The 18,536-nt window shown below is 38.7% G+C and overlaps 2 protein-coding genes across 3 annotated transcripts; both read right to left on the bottom strand.

The window, feature by feature from the left end:
• Nucleotides 1-922: 922 nt before the first annotated feature.
• Nucleotides 923-1,657, bottom strand: LOC108097901. The gene is made up of 2 exons (XM_017200438.1): nucleotides 1,598-1,657; nucleotides 923-1,537 (listed from the first exon to the last, which is right to left on the bottom strand). The coding sequence occupies exons 1-2, from the start codon at nucleotides 1,640-1,642 to the stop codon at nucleotides 986-988; spliced, it is 597 nt and encodes a 198-aa protein (XP_017055927.1). The 5' UTR covers nucleotides 1,643-1,657; the 3' UTR covers nucleotides 923-985.
• A 917-nt stretch (nucleotides 1,658-2,574) lies between these two features.
• Nucleotides 2,575-18,255, bottom strand: LOC108098051 (plastin-1). 2 transcript variants are annotated; one of them, XM_017200732.2, is made up of 5 exons: nucleotides 17,674-18,255; nucleotides 4,917-6,027; nucleotides 4,312-4,590; nucleotides 3,993-4,246; nucleotides 2,575-3,927 (listed from the first exon to the last, which is right to left on the bottom strand). In XM_017200732.2, the coding sequence occupies exons 1-5, from the start codon at nucleotides 17,746-17,748 to the stop codon at nucleotides 3,718-3,720; spliced, it is 1,929 nt and encodes a 642-aa protein (XP_017056221.1). In that variant the 5' UTR covers nucleotides 17,749-18,255; the 3' UTR covers nucleotides 2,575-3,717. The 2 variants fall into 2 exon arrangements, with proteins under 2 accessions (XP_017056221.1, XP_017056220.1); XM_017200731.2 differs by lacking the exon at nucleotides 17,674-18,255 and adding an exon at nucleotides 8,140-8,405.
• Nucleotides 18,256-18,536: the final 281 nt, after the last annotated feature.

Genomic DNA, 18,536 nt, shown 5'->3' with positions numbered 1-18,536 from the left:
AGACAATAAAGTGCTCAAATTCCAATTTAAAAATAACATTCAACCAATAACAGAGGAACCTACTTTACATAATTAATCAGAAACAAAAACAAGAAAGGAAGCTAGCTTCGGTGAGCCGATGTTTATATACCCTTGAAGTCATCACAAATATCGAGCAAAATGCATAAAGGTTAAACAACATAGAAGAAATGGTTCCTATTACTTTAAGAATAAGTGAACTTTGGTAAATTTTGAGCAAACTCGTTTTTTGGAAATTTGGAAAGTGTTGCATCATAAAAAAACAAACAAAAAATCGGCCAAAAAATAAAAATTGTAGTTTGTTAGATAACTAAAATACAAATGCCACTTTAAAATCGGATTGAAATCAGAAAAGTTATGGACGTGGTATTAGCGAATTTTTTGCCGGTTCACAGATGTCTCCTTAACTGCTCTGCGAACTCCCTAAAATTATAATACCCTCTGCAAGGGTAGAACAAATAACAAATTATTAAAAACGCTATCGTTTCGAGCAGTTTACAATAGCAAAGATTAAAAATAGACTAGCCCTAGGTTATAGTGATCATATCTGCTGGATAGTGTTGTTTTTGTCACACTTCCATTTTATCAACTCTAAAGGGTGATAGGAGGTACACACGCACTTTTCTGTTAAGAAGTACTGATGCATGCTGATGATATAAGAACGTGGCAACAAACAAAATATTTCCAAACCAATTTAATAAAAGAGTTGATAAAAGTTTCACAATCCTGATCAATATTATTTTTTATACCAGCATTTCCAAAAAATAAATACACCACAGAGTTTGATTTACACAATTCATGATAATTGAGGTACAATATTTTAACTTACAGGATGCAAGCTAATTGAAGTACAAAACATTACAGTTTAAACTGTAAGTTTATGTAAGTAAGAAAAAATAATGAATTGTGGTTGTCACGGATTTTTTATTGCATGCTGGAATTTAAAACTGCTTGAGCTTAAAACCCTTTAGGAGGTGAGCTGGGAGCAGGTGACCATGTTCTGGGGGAAGGCGGTGTAGTAGGTGACCAGGGTGCTGACCGCATCGTTAACACAGTCCACGGCATTCGGTCCTGTTTGCGGGATCTTCTTGGCCAGCTTAATGGCGGTTCTGATTTGCTTGCTCAGGGTCCACATCTTGCGCAGGGTCTTCACGAAGCAGCTGTTGGAGATCTTGGTCTGCTCGTCATCCGCATCGTTGCAAACGTTCGACTTCAGGTTGATGATGTCGTTGCAGGTACTGATGATCTTGAGGTTGGCGTTGATCAGATTGGTCACCTCGTTGCTGGCTGTGGCGCCGCAATGAGCCACGTTTGCGTTGAACTGAGTGGCGCTGTCTTGGATGCCGACCACCCACTTGATGACACAATTGAATCCCTTCACACTGCGCAGGGCAATCTTCAGGGCCTTCTTGACTCCTCCTAAAAATCCGAATTCTTCCACCTCGACAAAGCCATCGGTCATATCGTCCAGTTCCACCGAGGAGTCCTCGCTGGGATAGGGAACCATCACCGCATTTACCTGGGAATTAAATAATTCTTACTTTTAAGTTATACATATATTTTTTAGCTGCGAACTTACGCAGACGAGGCACACGGCCAATGCAAAAATAATGGTGAACTTCATGATTTCGTTGTTTTTTATCAACTATAAAGAACTCTTCCGATTTCGGCCTTTTATATCGTTCCAGACCTTAACCCTATAGGTGCTTACTTAATCAGTTGTATATATTTTAGTTTTGAATATTATTAATATGCTTTGGAAACAAAATTTGTTTATTTTGTAAAACTAATTTAAGATCCATTTAATGGTATGTAATCCATTACTTATTTTTTACCAAAAGCAATAAAGGGTTAATACCATATTCTACGTCGGCTAGTCACATTAACGCCCTGATAACGCCTTAAGCCAATTGATCAATTGGACATCAAATTTATCTATCACTTTTTTGAAAAACCCACTAAACAAACAACTTGAACGTATTGTAAGATAACGATGACTTTAACAATTGCTGGAGAATTGGTTATATATTTTTCGGCTAGAAAATTAATTAATATTTGAGGTTGCCTACTTTTTGGCTTAATGCTTTTTTTTACATAAACCTACCGAAACTAGCAATTCAATACAAGGTTTGCATTATTATTCGTCATATAGACGTTTTTCGCTTATAAGCAATAATAAACCGAACAACTGTAGGATGTTTTGATTGCCTTCCACTCGATAGATTAGTTTAGCCACGTGAAAAGCATCTTATCTGATAAGCCGCACGATTAGATGGGGCCATCCAAACGACTATAATGGTGAGCCTTATCGATGCGGTTTAATATACGCTGTTCATATCGCACAAAATATTGTTTGCCAAGTTTGTGTGACACGTATATATAAGATATACTCTCTCTGAGTCACATCATACACTTGATGACCGATGCTGCAAAATTAGAGAAAAATTATAATAACCAACATTAAGCAGCACTGAAACTTTTCCAATCAAAATAAAAAGTTCAAGTTCTTTGCAATTTGGAAAACTAGGTAATTATATAATAATTCATAAAAACATATTTTATTTTAGTATTTTTTTTTAGTTTCTTTATTGTTTTACTTGTATTATGCATATAGTATTACTTTCTTTTTCTTATTTCGTTTTTTCTCTTGGATTTGTATGTCGCCTCATTGCACTAAAAAATGTTTGTTGCCCTCTCTTTCTACGCCATGTTGGCGCCGCCTATTGCCATCTCGCTCTAAAGCACTTAAACGCAAAATTAAACAAATATTTTAAACGAAGTAGAACAAACATACGCGTTGGAAAAAACATAAACAAAAGCGGCTTACAATTATACGCAAAAAAAAAAATATATTAAATACAAAATTATTTACTCTGTTTTTTGTTTTGTCAATTTCTTTTGTTTCTGGATATTCCCGATCTTCGTTAATTATCTCCCCTTCAGGCAACGCATTCATGCAAAAATATATCGATTTATGTAAATATATGTTATGTACCGTGCCCAAGAAGAGTCTAAATACGACCTGCATTTTTGCAACATGGCAGAATCAAAGGCACAAAAGTGGAATTATTAGTGCTTCCTTAAGAGTGCCTTTGGTTCTGCAAGGTAGCATAAATTTCGATCGGCGGGCATTATATAATAGGCGCATATCGTAGTCGTATATAAATATATATGTATATATATTACAAAATTAATTGTTTCCATTGTTTTTGTCGTAATGTTAATATTACAATTCTCACTTAATCTTGCACATTCAACTTTGTCGCTTGTTTTTTTTTTTTTTTCGTTTCTTAGTTCTTTTCTTTTAAGGATTTTAAGTGGAAAAAGCAAAACCTCTATTTATAAAATAAGGTTACAGTTGTATAATTAAACAATTGTTAAACAAAACTAATAAAGAAACACCTCGCGGGGCTGGGAAACAGATGCGCGCGACACTCTAAAATCTGTTTGCTTAATTACAATAGGGGGAAACTCATACTCAAGTATATAATATATAAATATATAATAAAAAAAATTACAAAAAGTAATCGAATTTAAAAAAAAGTAAACACAAATGCGCAGGAGGGAACGCAATCGGATAGAGTAGTTAGTAATTAGCGAATACGAAAATTTTACGTAGTTCCCACTGTTCTTTCCCTTTCAAAATCCCATCCTCTTGTTTATGTATGTATATATATAATTGAGTTGTGGCTATGGCGCCTAATTGCTGTTGCTGTTGTTGGCGGAGCTGTTGTGGTTGTTCTGGTCCACACTGTCCATGTTGGGCACGTAGTCGAGGGCCATCATGCAGGCGAAGACGGTCATCACCATCTTGGGCTTCACCTCGGTGATGTCCTCGGGCAGGGCGTAAACGCGGGCTCCGATCTTGCGGGCCATGGAGATGGCGTACTTGGCATTGGCCAGGTTATCCTGCAGACCAAACAAGCATTAGCACTGAGTTATATAACTAAAACAATGGGTGTCCTTCTTCCTACCTCCTGTGTGCCGCTGGTGCGGACCAGCTCGTAGTTGATGCTGCCCTCCTTGATGGAATCGATCAGATCGATCACGATCTTGCCATCGGCAATGGCCGGGTCGTTGAAGTTACGCAGCTGCGACTGCTTGCCAGCCTCCGTCAATCGGTTGTTCACCCACTGGACGATCTCCTTCTCGATGATGGGGTTGCCAGTGTTGGCCAAGCGGGACAGAATGGACAGGGTATACGCGCGCATCAGCTGCCAGATGAGAGCTGTGACAATAAATTAAGTCATTGATTATCTCATTTGAATGTATTTTTATAATAGTAATGCCTACCCAACGTCAGCGTGGCATTGCCATCGTTAAGATCCTGGCCAGCGATTCCGACCAGCGAGAATTTCAGCTGCTTGCCCAGATCCACCGCGTAGTTGCAGTTCTCCAGCTTCTCCATGAACTTGCGCAGCGGGCTGAAGCGCTTGTGCACCCGGCTCCAGTTGACAATGCCCGGCTTGATGACGTCGAACAGCTGGAAGATGACCAGGCCATCGGCCAAATCGGAGTACAGCCAGTTCACATGCGGCGCCACACCCATTGAGTTCATCCAGTTGCGGTAAGCTGGAAAATAGAAAAAGCAAACAAACCATTAATTTTCAATTCATACTTTCTAACTATCTTTGAAGCATTTTACTCTTCTTTTGGTAAATGGTCTTGTGATCTAAATTGGCTCAGTTTTTATGGCCTGCACTTCCTGTGCGCAGAAATTATTGATAACATTTTATATTTTTAATTATGAAAAGAGCTTTATTTCCTCTATAAAGTGACGTCTTGACTGTTCATATCGGCATTTTTCTATAAATAAATTTTACTGCTTGCGTTTTCTTGATCAAAATCGTTTGTAATCATTTCTAAGAAAGTTGCAATGTATTTTAACTTCTACTTACTCTTCTCCTCGCGCGTCTCCTCGATGGACTCGAGTCCCTCGATCTGCTCGGGCTTGTCCAATCCCGGATGGTTGTTGAACAGGTTGGCCACGAAGGCCAAGTTCAGCTTGTAGACGCCGTTGACGACGTCCTGTGGCGTGAGGAAGCTGCGGCAGTTGAGCTTGGCAGCCTGCTGCAGCATGATTTCCGCCCGGGACTGAAGGTCCGACTCCCGCAGAGCGTCCAGATTGACATCGGCATCGTTGCCGGCAATCTGCTTCAGCAGGTGCGAGTAGATCTCCGAATCGACGATGTCCGACTGGAAGTTGGTGCACCGCCTCGAGATGCCGGCACGCTCCAGGTGATGATTGACCCAACGCAGGAGGATGGCCTCCGGCGACATCTTCATCAGATCCTCCAGCCGTTCGTTGTCGAAGAGAAGGCCAGCCAAGCCGGGACAGCTGTCCAAGGTGATGTGGCTGAAGAGACCGATGCGGATGATCTGCCAGAGGAGACCCAGCACCAAGTGGGGCTTGCCCTTGGCCAGATCGTGGGCATCGATGTTCACGATGTTGCAACCGATCGCCTGGGAGGAGACCAGCGCCAGGGTCAAGTTCTCGAACTCCCGGTAGACGGTGAGGTTCTTCTTATTGATCGCCCGCTCGTCGATGGTGTCGGGGCAGGAGTGATTGATGATTTTGCAGAGCAGGATGCCATCCTTGATGCTCAGATACAGACGCTTGCCCTCGCTGTCGATGGGCAGCAGGTGCTGCAGGTCCTTGTCGTGGCCCAGATTCGAGTTGATCCAGTCGGAGAAGGCCAGCTGCTCCTCGAGCCGCACCGAATGGGTGGTGCCCTCCGACGAGATGCTCGACATGCCGCCGAGCGTCTCCAGGTTCTCCTTCTTGGAGACGACCGTCTTGAATGTGCTGGCCACATCCTTGCTCTTTAGATCGAGGCACAGGGCCTCGAACTCCTCCAGGTTCAGTTTGCCCTGGAAGGCGGTCAGCTGTTTGCCCTTGTACTCATCGATCATCTCGCGCACCTGGTAGCCGGCCAGCTTGAAGCCCACTTGGTTGAGTGCATCCTTCAGCTCGTGAAGATCGATGAAGCCATCCTTGTTGGCGTCCAACTAAAATATAGGAAAAGGATTCCATCAGTACTCAGGGAAGACTCATTTAAATAACTAAGTTTTTACTAATAGCACCGGCAAACTACAAATATAGTTTGCTAAAGGTAAGGCTTATTCATTTCAATAACAGTTGACCTTTTAAATAACTTTTGTTATTTATAAATTTATTTCCTGGCCTTCTAGGAATTCGAGGTGAATTTAAGGGGCACGCGAACCAAGAAAGAGGAGAGATCTATGAGTAATCCTCGGCCATGAGTGAGTTGTCCGACGATCGAACCGATCGATCTGTGAGTCATCAATCAAATCCGAAAGCCAAACACACAGCCGCATTCCAGTGCCCACACATGTTTTATCTGCGGAATTCGGTATGCAAAATTGTATTCCCCATCTCCCGCCGCCTTATCTATTGCCTCGTCTGTCCGCCCGTCCTTATCGAATTTAATTTCCATTTTTCAGTCCGCAGTTCGAGGGGTACTATCTTTCACCTGACTGACATACCGCTGATTATCGAAAATTGCTCGTTTCAAATGATACAGTTTTAAAAGCGTGAGTGGGCGCCACAAAATTTAAGAGAAAAAAAAAAGAAGAAACACCGCAATAATTGAAGTCTTTAAAAAAAACCAAGAAGTGAAAGCCCAAACAAATTTTGGTAAATCACCCGATGAATCAGTTCGAAAATACTTGAGATTCGGACCGGCAAATTAATTTCCTCTTTCGATTATTTTATTCCAAATCCGATGACTAAGAGTTGACCGTTTAAAACTCAATTTGTAATCCAGGTGTTCTCTATTTTCTTCAATTTAAGGAAATCATTAATGAAGTCAACCTAATCAACGTTGCTTTTTTTTTGGATTTCACAAGCTTTTAATTTATTAGTCACATTTTAACTCGATCATTGGTCAATATAATTGAAATATCTTAGATAAGGACAAGCTTTCAAGGGTTTAGATTACAAATTGTATGATTGTACAAATTATTTTTATATTGGATTATGGGTAAGGTTGTTATATAAGAATAATTAAAACTTTAAAAACCAATTGCTTTACATCCACAACTAACCTTTGTCAACAAGTAAAACAAGTAAATAAATTAATCATTGAAAAATATAAACTGAAAAACATAACCGTTCTTATTATCAAAGTTTCTATTGTAATTTATTTATTTATTTATTTATTAATCTCAGGTTATTAAGGCTAAACAAATCTATGGTTATCAACGTTTTTGCAATATGTTTGATAGTTAGGTTCTCTTCAACCTCCCGATGGTTGCGAATTTACTAGAACCCAAAAGCTACAATCCAAAATGAGGGGAAAACCAAATATTTGGCCGAACGGTGCCATAAAAAACTATGCTCTTTCCTTTTTCGCGTGTGCGAAATAAGGAAAATCAGAGGGAAATAGGGGAAGGTTGAATGGGCTGATACTGGACTGTGGAATTTATGGCTCAGTGGTTGGTAACCAGGTTCTGGTAGTGGTGCGTTGATTGCTCCGTTTTCGGTGTTTGCCGATAAGATAAATTTCTGTGCGCCAAAAAGCTAACATTAAATCGAAAACAGCACTCGATTACGTATATGGTAATGATATGATGGGCGCTTTTTGAGGGGGAGAAACCGAAAACCGAAAACCGAATCGAGGTCGTTTTGTCCTTGGCCAAAAACGAATGCTGATACGTGGGAAATACTTTTGGGCGACATATGACTGACGTTGAACGGAAGTGATTTTGATTTTCGCCATATTTTCAGGGGGGAAGTGGACGGCGGGTGTGTTACAGTGGGTCAGTTGGGGCGCGTGCTCTTTATCGGAGGTGTTCACTGTAAAGGCCCTGCTTATGGACATTGGTATGCGTTTCACTTGTCGGTGTTATCGATTAAAAAGCCATAAAGTGCCCCGGGAAAATGTGATAGGGCAGGAAAAGAACACATACCCACAAATATAGAGAGGTAGTGATTACGTGAGTTGTGAGTAATAAAAAAAAATACAGTCGAACTTCGCAAAAAAACAAAAAACAAAAAAAAAGTAAAGATGATGTTGATTTTTTTTAAATTTTTTGTTTAACATTTTGATTTCTAGCTTATCGGTTATTCACTGCACCAGATTCAGTGGCGCCACCTACATCGGGCAGGAGCTCCTCGAGATTCTGCTTGAACTCCTCGATCGTCTGGTGCTGTTCCACGTTGATAATATCGGCCATTATTCCAATGTATATTTGCACGCGAAATTAATTTTATTATTTACGAAATTCCTTCTTGTTTTCGTTGTGAAAATAAACAAACAACAAAAAATTAATTGATTTGCACACAGATACTACACGCACACACAAACACAGTGGTGAAGAGCGCGCCCGAGAAGAACAGATATTAAATTAATCGAGAGAAAGAGACCGAGAGAAAGGGTGCGAGAGAGAAAACGAAAAAGAGAGCCAAGGATATCACTATATTTGTTGTTAAAACTCCTTTTTTTAAATTCTTCTTTTACGTTCTTCTTGCTTTCTTTCTTTTTGGCTGAATCGCTTTCCACGAGCTAAACTTGAGTACTAATTGAGTGGTTCAGTGAAGCGGACTATTTATGCCTTTTCTTTTATCACAAAAAAAGAGGCAAAAAAAAAAAACCAGCACTTGAATCGAACGGTTTCTTATCAGTAAAAAAAAATGCGGAGAGAGCCTCAAAAAAGAGTCAGTGAGTAAGAAGAGAAAACACCTTTAAAAACGAGTCATCCTGAATAACAAAAAAAAACTAATGAAAAGTCACTCACTCAATAAAAGTGCAATTAAATTGGGTATTAAGAACAAAAATAACCTGCCACGAAAGTGTTTTCCATATAAAGCATTTAACAAACGTTCGGAAAAATTCATTTGATTTTCCTGCTCTCTCCTGCTATTGATAAGGTCCACTCTTCGCTCAATTTCTTAGCCCGATAAATCAATTGAGCCACTAACTTTAGCTCTCTCTCTCTCAGGTGCAATTACACTGCAGGGCTGTCAGGTTGACAAAGTACAGAATAATACGAGTTCAGTTAAAATGAACTCAAATTTTAAGCGCGTCTTCAAACAAAACAAGATAAACAATACGTACAATGAAACCCATTATTAGTTACATTTAGATTTATTCACTCGACTTTAAGTGGTGACTCATCCTATGAGGAGAAGTAGTTTTGGCACATTTAGTTTCATTTCAATTGAGTCATCTCCTAATATGCGGTTTGTCCCGTGACGTGGCAACCCTCTTTCGCAACATTCTCAAGACTATAAAATCGTTTTCAGCAAATTGCTTACGCATCAAAAAGTTTTTGGTTAAATGCAATACCACTCGACGGGCAAACTTATAGAGAGATAATGGGGATATGAGTGAAAAACACCTGAGAGAGCGACAGGGTATTTAAACGTAATTGGTTTTTTAATAGCCATTGTATCAGCGAGTGAATTATGTGGCAATTGTCATTTCGGTTAGCTTATAACTTGTAGAACATAAATCTAATTCCATCCTGATAACGACAGTTCGATAAGACAAGGAAATGCGACAATAAAAGTTTAGGACTTTCTCAGAACATAATTGTAAAAAGGGGTTATTATTGACGCGGCTAATAATAAATATTATAGTTTAAGGTCAGAACATCTAACTAATAGTTTCGTGTTCCTTTTTTATCAGTGCAGCTATACACACATGGTCAGTATTATCGATCAGTTACTCGTGATGACTAATCGCCGGACATACAAAGACTTTTGTTGTCTTTTGTACATAAGAAAAACCACTCCCCGATCGACCGATATATCGAACTATAACCCAGCTGAACAAACTGTAGCTTTTGTTATTTCCTCCAGCGATGATAAACCAGTTGTCATTGCATAATACTATCTACAACTTTGTGTAAGTGCAGCTGGGTTTAGTAATATTGTCAAAGCGATCAGATTACCAGCGATCTGTTTTTCAAATTTAGTCATGCTGGGTAAAATCAGGTTTTGCAATGTTTTTAAAATAATCGGTCAATAACCTTATTTGTACTTTAAATGTATACAAATTCGTGATTAGCAACTGCAACAATTTAAAAAAAAAAAACAGAATTTGGTAGAGGGAACTTTGAAGTATATTTTTTTTACTACCAGTATAAATCCAAAGACCAGAACCGCACACGCCTGACCCCAAGCAACTTTCTACGGGTTCACTTTTGGTGTCACCGATGTTTGCTAACCCTTCACCTGCTCTTTTTTTTGTACACTCAGAGAAAAGTTGCGCCAGAATACCAAAAAGTTAACATTACTGATGTTAGTTTAAGTGCTTTCCTATGAATAAATAATTATATTTATTGAAAGGAGTATACTTTAATTAAGCAAAACATTTAATTAGGGAATGAAGAATTTGTGATCTACGAGGTTCGTTTTTATCTAAGTGCAGGTTCTCATCTTTTTGGGAACTCAGAATAGAACTTAGGCGGCAATCATAATTATGACAAACAACGCGCGAAATTTTTGTTAATGAACGTTTTTCCTTGTCTTTTTTGTTTGCTTTTTCATTTTGTTATTTTTTTTTCCAGCGTCAATGTTTGCGCCGCTATTCGGGGCTTAGTCACTGTCATTTAAAGGTAATTTACAGCAAATGAAGTTCATTAGCAGCAGCGAAATATTCGAGAGAGCAAAAAATGCTAAGCGGTGTTTATAGTTTTTAAAGTTTTGTTTGCTCCGGCTTTTAGGGGATCATGTTTGAGTGACGTAATTGCAAATGTCACCTGGCCGAGAAAACACTATTTGTGCCACTTTTTCGCTTTCGTTGAACCGGTTTCGAAGACCAAAAACTGTCATTTCGTATGCCTGGCACGACAAGTGGATTCACCTAGCTTTTGCATATCAAGCAATGCCGTGCGATAATGCAACTATAGTGTTTAAGGCCCCCTCGACCCGCCATTTAACCCATTCCACCCACTTTATCAGTGTGTCGCGACCTCGACAACAAAGGCAACGTTACATCAACATCAACAATAAACCATAAAAAAGGAGGCAACAATACAACGCCCGCTGATTGAACGTGAGTCAACAGCATTCGAAACATGTTAATCAGCATTGTTTGATAGACGCTCGCACCGCATTATGCATATAAGACCCCACAAGAGAGTACGAATAACGAGTACCCAAAGTGCCCCCCCTTTGACCCCCTCGCTTTGGAGGTCGAAATAAGAAATAGCTGATCAAGTACAGGCAAAGGAAGTCAATTGAACAAAAATTAATAATGCGCCCGTGCCTATGCCGATGATGGCGATAATGATGATATGCTAGAGAGTTGTTTACCGTTGCACGGCCGTAAAAAAGACCACCAATAGATACTTTATAGGTGTACACCTTACAAAAGTTTGAAGATATAATAAATATATACAAAATAAGTACACAAAAATATGCATAAAAATATCGATTATCCACTTTATAAAGCCTTTATAAATTACTTAGAAAAAATATCCTAACATGTATCTAACGCTTTTTTCTACAGTCAATCTTGCATTCAACATTCAGTACTCCAAAAGAACTATAAAATAATTGAATCCTCAAAAACAGATTCTTCAAACATAAAAAAGAGTGTTAAAAACTTTAGTCGCCTGTCGTGTCAATCGGTGTCAGTGCGTTACTTTTTGTTTCTCTTGCCGTTGTTGTGGTTTTTTTTCGTATTTGTTGCTGTTTTTCTGGTTGTTTGCCGGTCGTTGTTCGCATTCAACTTGGGCTTCGTTGTCGCTTTTTTTCGACGTTGTCGCAGTCAATTGAAATTTGTAAAACGTAAAGTAAATTTTGAGTTTTAGCTTGTCTGCGATTACTCGCAACTTTGAGTGTAATAAATATTTATGTAGAAATTGTCATTGCGTCCAGCCAGCGCACGCAAAAAAAGTTAAGTAAATTGTATAATCAGCAGTGACACATATCCGCCAACTAGACAGCGGGACTCGCCAAGTCGTGGGCGTGGACCCAAAGGTTGAGTTGGTTGAGAGTCTTAGAGCTTTTGCGTTCTAATATTGGGTTTTACACATTATTTTTGAAAGATTAATTGAGTTTATAAAATGGTTTATAGGGTTGTGACGTTCAGTCAACAAGATATAATAAAAATCGATTGGTTCAATTTATTTACGGGTTCTTTAATGCAATAATAAACATTTAAATTGAATTTTCAAACATGATCTTCACTATTACATTGCCCTGTGACTATATTTTTTAACATTTAACTTTAGGAACAAAATGTACAATAAACTAATTTTTGTGTTTTGTTTTTTTCTTCCCAAAAGCCTCGCCTAGCCAACTGGGACTGCGACTGATTACACTTTCGCGAGTGATATGTAATATGGGTATTAGTCAGGGACCAGGATAAATTACCAAGACTGAGTCATAAAAGCCACTTGCTAATTAGGCAAGCGAGCACCCTCAATGACTTGAAACAGACACCAAAACATATCATATAAAAATGTAATTGATAATATGTCCTTTACACGTCAGTTAAAGGTTTTTTTTGTTGGCTTTAAAACCCCTTAAAAAAGTGACTCAAATTGTTGTGGTCTTTTTTGTATCTTTATCATTAAAGTTTTGTCATCATTCGATCATGCTTAATAAATAAGTTTCTTAAATAAATACCAACCAAATTACAACTTATTTTTCGCTCTGTGCTGCTAATTGACGTGCATCATTTTGTGGCCATCCAATTGTGTTGCTAAAGGAGCGTTTAGTTTGGCTAATGAACTAGTTCCCCGCTCGGTTGTGGGTGTTAATTGTATTGGCCGCGCCTCAATGATTTCCCACAACCACTATGACAGCGGGAACACAATGTTTCGTCAAGTGTAGAGAGCACGCGACTACAAGCGATCTGTGAAAGTCAACGCTGCACTTCATTATGACAAATTTACAGTTAATCAACGACACAAAAAAGCGTTGCGGAAAATATAGGGAAAAAGCGAACGGGGGAAAATGTGGAAAAAACGGGAGGGACGTTACACTCGGGTAAATATTGGAAATGAGCCACTAAATCATCCGTGTCTCTGTTTATCATACCCATATCCATATCCATGTAACCCCCTTCTCTCACTGTGGTGCCAAGTGAAAACCGAAAATGGCAAAAGCTGATAAAAAAGAAATGACAAACAACCCAATGCTGCCCCCAAAAGGTAACTGCCCAGAGTTCAACAAACCCGAAACGCAAAAAAATAAATAACAGTCCGAAAACAACAAGGCGCCAAAAATGGTATTCGGGATTGGAATACCCTTAAGGAAAAAACCACCAAAAAATTGGAAGTTAATTCGGAATTAATTTTTTAGTTCTTTTTTTTTAATTTTATTTAAATTTTAAACACCAATCTTACGCTTTACCTTTTAATCAATTGGAACTAATGTGAAACGGTTATAAAAAAAAACTTTATACTAATTAATTGTGTCAGTATACATTTTAAATAAATTAAACAGCAAATACATTTATCAAATTGAAAAGCTAAGTTTTCCCCAGCAAGAGTATTTAAAGGAAAGGAAATAAAATGCGTCAACTTAAGCAAAAGGACAACCAAATAAGCAAGAGAAAAGTGGTAAAGTGAGGGAGAGGCTGTGTTAATGCAGCTGCAACTTATCGTACATAAAATGCAATCAACGCATTACGAACACTTTCACTCTTGATAGCAATGCACAGTGCAACTATGGAGATTTCCAACCAATTTAGTACAAATTAAGCACCATATTAAACCCCAGTTAGAGATGTACATCCAAAGTATTTTCTGCGCAAGCTTGGCAAACAGTTTTTGTTGATTTATTAACCATTCTTTTAACGACATTTTAAATGGCTCCCCAAATAAATTCTTCATTGTTCGATTTGTTTATTTCCCAATCACGTAACGTTTACGTGTTTCTTGGCCTTATAAACACAAAGTCTTTCGGATCGAGTGATATCATCGCCGTTTGATCACGACCCACTGTGCGGCACGACTTTTGATGCACACAGTGTGCCGAGAGAGTTTTTGATATTCAAAAATCTTTGGCATGTGCATTAAAATGACAAAGAAATTAAAAACGAAATGAATAAAGAAAGCGATTTTAAGTGCCCAAGTAGCCTGCGCTCAAAATGCACTTGAAGACCTCCACAATGTTGATAAAAGCCAAGCTGCAGCAACATCCCCAAGAATTTTATTCGAAAAAGACAACAATAAGTGTGTTGTTTTTACTGTGAATGGGAACACACAGAAAAGCAGGAAAAAACAGCAGCAACCGAAAGACCTAATAAACGCAGCCAAATGAATTATGTGCCTGCCCATCAACTTTTGAAAACAGCAACATGCAATGCAACAAAGGCAGCACACAGCTGTGGCTAAGATAATAGCATCTATAAAGCCATAAATTTCGTGGAATATAAAGTACATATATGACCGATAACAAGCTATAAGCATGAAAAATCTGGACACCCAATATAATGCTTTTTAAATAGTGTTTCATATGCCCTCAAAACTGTAGAAGATTATGAGAAATTCGAGTGCGATATTTGCATTGAAGTGAATTTTTGTTATTAATTAAAGTGCAAAATGATTTTCCAATTAACAAATGTAGCTGCTGTGCGTTCGGTGATTCATAAAAATTATAAAAAAAGACTCAATACTAAAGTTTCTACCAGCATTGTTTATCAAGTATGCAAGCCCGATAAACCATAAAAACACATTGCATATCTCCTTCACATCGGGGCACTCAAAATGCGCGGCTTTGCGGCAATTAACACTGACACTCCCACGCAGAAACATAAACCGAAACAAAAACACCATAAGAATGAAAAAGAAACACAGAAACGAGAGACGAAAGAAAAGCAAAAGCAGTGCTTTGTATGTGGGTGTGGCAACTCTGTCTCACTTTTTGACATAAGCAAATGGCAACAATGCGATAAGTAATAATTCAACTCAGGATCCCTAACAAACTGAACCGAATGGGAATTCCAGTTAACTATAACAGTAATTATATTTTAAACACATAATGTTATAATGCAAATCCTGAAACAGTAACACGATTTTACCAAACAATTTCAACAGAGGGAAACCACGTTATTTTGTAATAATACTTAGTCACCAGATAACAATTTCAATAATATCAAACAAAGTCCCGGTGGGATAAACAAGTCTGTTTACTAGAATTTCAATATCGGAGCGTGCAACCTTCATTGAGGAAATAAAAAAATGCGGAATCGTTTTTCGTTTCGGTTTTTTTCTCATCTCAAGCTGTTTTATTAGTCATCGCAGCATCCAACAATAATAGAGCCAGAACGAAAGCAGATTTCAGCATTCAAGTGTCAATCAGTGCTGTGTTTGTTCCCCGCCCACACAACTCTCACCCATTAAATGCCGTTTGCCAGTATTTATCCTGATCTCGTTTGGAATCCGTTTCTTGCAAAACGGTTTGTTGGCCACGCAGATTCGTCGGAGTTCAGAGCACAATGGACCAGTATTGTTCGGTTGATTAAAGCTAAACACGCGTGCGACAGGAGCACTGCCTTTAATAGTGCACTCGGGAAAAAATGGAAGCCTAAGAAAAGAGTTGTATTTCAAAAAGTAATCTTTGCAATCTTTACCTAGGTGTATGGTATCGTGATTTTATTTATTTTTTTTTATAAAAATCAATTTTTACCATTCATAATTTTTTGTGGCTGCACATTACAAGAACTATTTTTTTATGCCTGCATAAGTTCCGTTCTTTCTCCTCCGTTGGCAATTGCAATCAAGCAAAGTCTTTTTTATGTCTTTCAGCATATACGGATTTTTATGGCCTGCACTTCGAAGCAATTGCAGCGTGGGCGTTTATTATTCCTCTCTTTTCGCTTTTGGAATTGCCGGGAATTACGAGCTCAGCGAAAAGCCAAATGCAAAGCGGGATACGAGAAGTCAGGCGAGCAAAAATCAGCAAGAAACAATTGTAAACTATTAACTGTGTGCATAAAATTGAACGAAAATTGCTCGACTCTGGCTGCCCCTTGAACCAAGGTGACGAGGAGGAGCATAGTGGGGCAAATAAAGGTATTTACTGCAAGTATTCCGAAAGCTATACAAATTTTCGTAAAAATCAAAATATCTCAAGAAATTGTGAGAGGCTTTTGTGAGAGGCTTTTGTGAGTGTCCCGCTCCTAACGCATTTTGGCCCACTGTGCGACTTGTCTTGGGCTTGAGAGCAGAGATCTGGGATCTGAATTGAAGCTGCGACCGAGAGCTGAGACGTAATTTTCACGCTCTCCCGGTGACGGGGCTTGTATGTGCCTTGGCCTGTGATTTTTATTTTTTTATTTTTAGTTTAAGCAGAAACTGGTTTTCCGTGGTATTCGCCCCTCCGCCCCCTCGAAAAAAGGGGTGGCAGCAGAGCGACTTTTACGTGGTGTCATGGTATGGAAATAAATGCACGTTATACGCTAACGTTATAGCGCTGGCCTTGCCCAAATATTATTCCCGCGAAATTCGCAAGAAATATTCGTCAAGTGAAAGACTGTTTGTTCTTTGTTTTATGCCATATTTATTTTGATTTTTTTTCTGGCGACTTTAGTTTGTTTAGCATTAGTCATTATGGTAGGGATAAGCAGCGACGTCGACTGCGGCATTGAACTTGCGCTTTTCGACGCATGCGCTGCTGTTTTTAATGATTTTCTTCTTGGTTTTTGCAGTTGCAAAGGGCACCACCCAAAAAGGGTTTATTTTGTAAATATTTGAGGCAAATTCTCCCAGTGCGATAAGACTTATTTGCTGACTTTATCAACGGGACTATCAGCCAAAGTGAAGTGTCTACAGTGGAATTTACTGATGGTGGGATTTTAGTTTATCTAAAAATTATTTCAGTTATCAGAAGTCTTTTCCATCAGTAAAAATCACTTTAAAGACAAGAACTTCAACACTTTGCCTTGCTTTACAAATCCTTTAAAGACTCATGTTATATTTGTCATCTAAATCTAAATCTATCTAAATCCAAATCTCTTAGCAGTCAATAAACTTGTTCTACGTGTATAATTTTTGCACTTTTTCGAGTGATGTTAGTAAACGTTTACAATGAGAAAAAGGTAATATATATATATTTTTTAAGTGCTTTTTGATAAGAACTCTCCACTGTGCGAGAGGGAGAGAGATAAGAGAGATGCGGGAAAGGGAAACTTGTTTGCTGGTCCCCCTCCACCCACAACTACGCACGCGCCCCCTCTCCCACGAACATGCATTTAACCGTTAGCTGGCGATGCTTTGTCTCTACTTCTCCCGCTCGTCATGGTTTTCCCAGGGGCGGATCAAGGGAAGATGCGGGGAGAAAGGACTAGATAAATTTCCCCCCACATTGTTTATTTTGTTATCAATGTATTATCAATAAAACGATATTAGAACCCTACTAGATATAACTTTAAATCCGCTCCTGTACTTCTCCTGCTCCTTCTTTTCATTCTTCCTCTTCTTTGTCCACTTCATGGGGGGTTGCTTTGCACTGTTGAAGGCCAGCGTTGCTGCCGGCGTCGCTGTCGGCTTCGCTGCTCCCCATTGTCAACGCCGACGCCCACATGCACCGCTTAACGGTTTTGCTCCTGCTCTTCATGCGTATGTGTGTGTGAGTCATTCAATTTGAATTTTTATAAATTTGCCACCTTTTTCTTATTGATTCAACATTGCCCAACTATTATTTATTTCTTCACGCCTTTTCTTACTCACCTCTATGAATTTCTCCTTGATCTCGGCCTTTTCATCAATGGACAAAGTTTTTGTGAATTTGTTTAGTGTTGCCATTTTCGTTGTGTGCTTTTCTTCTTAACTTTCTTAATTATTTATAACTGACTGCCGCCGTTGATTGGTTATTATTTTAAATAAATTATGCGTTTATTATCAATTTCACTTTGTCGCCGTTTTCGCAGTCGGCGTTTTTTCTTGTATGCTCCTCTTTTTATTTGTCGCGCGCTCCTTTTTTAATATGTATCTTTTTGTTTGTGCGTTTTGAATAAATTTCTCGAGTTTAATAAATATTTCTAAAATTTGCACTCACACACTTGCGTTTTTATTCGTGGTTTGTTTGTTACTGGCTTCTTACCAAAAAAAAAAAGTTTAACATAAGTAACTATGTTTATTTACAATTTCAAGCGTTTTTCCGTTCTGTTTTTACGATCAGTGTGGCGTCTAAACTCATAATCGGCCGGCTACTGTGCGTGCGAAGCGTTTCTGTTAACAATATTTAACACTTTTGTTAAGGCGACGCGACGAAGTGGAGAACACAACAACCAGTGTGACCAGATACGGAAATGGATTTACTCTCAAGTGCGAGGTTTAGTCAGCTATCGATAAGCCGTACTAGGGTTTCCAGGTATCAGCTCATCTTCTCCACAGATGGCTCAGCATTTCCCCCTAGATTCAAACCTTTTCGCCTTAAAATGAAAAGTAATATCCCGCGAAGGTATAAATACTTTCGAAGCAACCTATCAAAACCTTTATCTTATGTACCTAAGTACAATTCAGCCCTCATCATTGATTATAATTTGAGTAATGAAAATTTACAGTCAAATTTTTTCTGGATTTGGGTATTT

This window comes from Drosophila ficusphila, unplaced genomic scaffold, assembly GCF_018152265.1.
Source record: "Drosophila ficusphila isolate 14025-0441.05 unplaced genomic scaffold, ASM1815226v1 contig_197, whole genome shotgun sequence".
Lineage (NCBI taxonomy): Eukaryota > Metazoa > Arthropoda > Insecta > Diptera > Drosophilidae > Drosophila > Drosophila ficusphila.
Note: the sequence above shows the minus strand (reverse complement) of the source record. Positions and strands in the feature narration are given on the sequence as shown.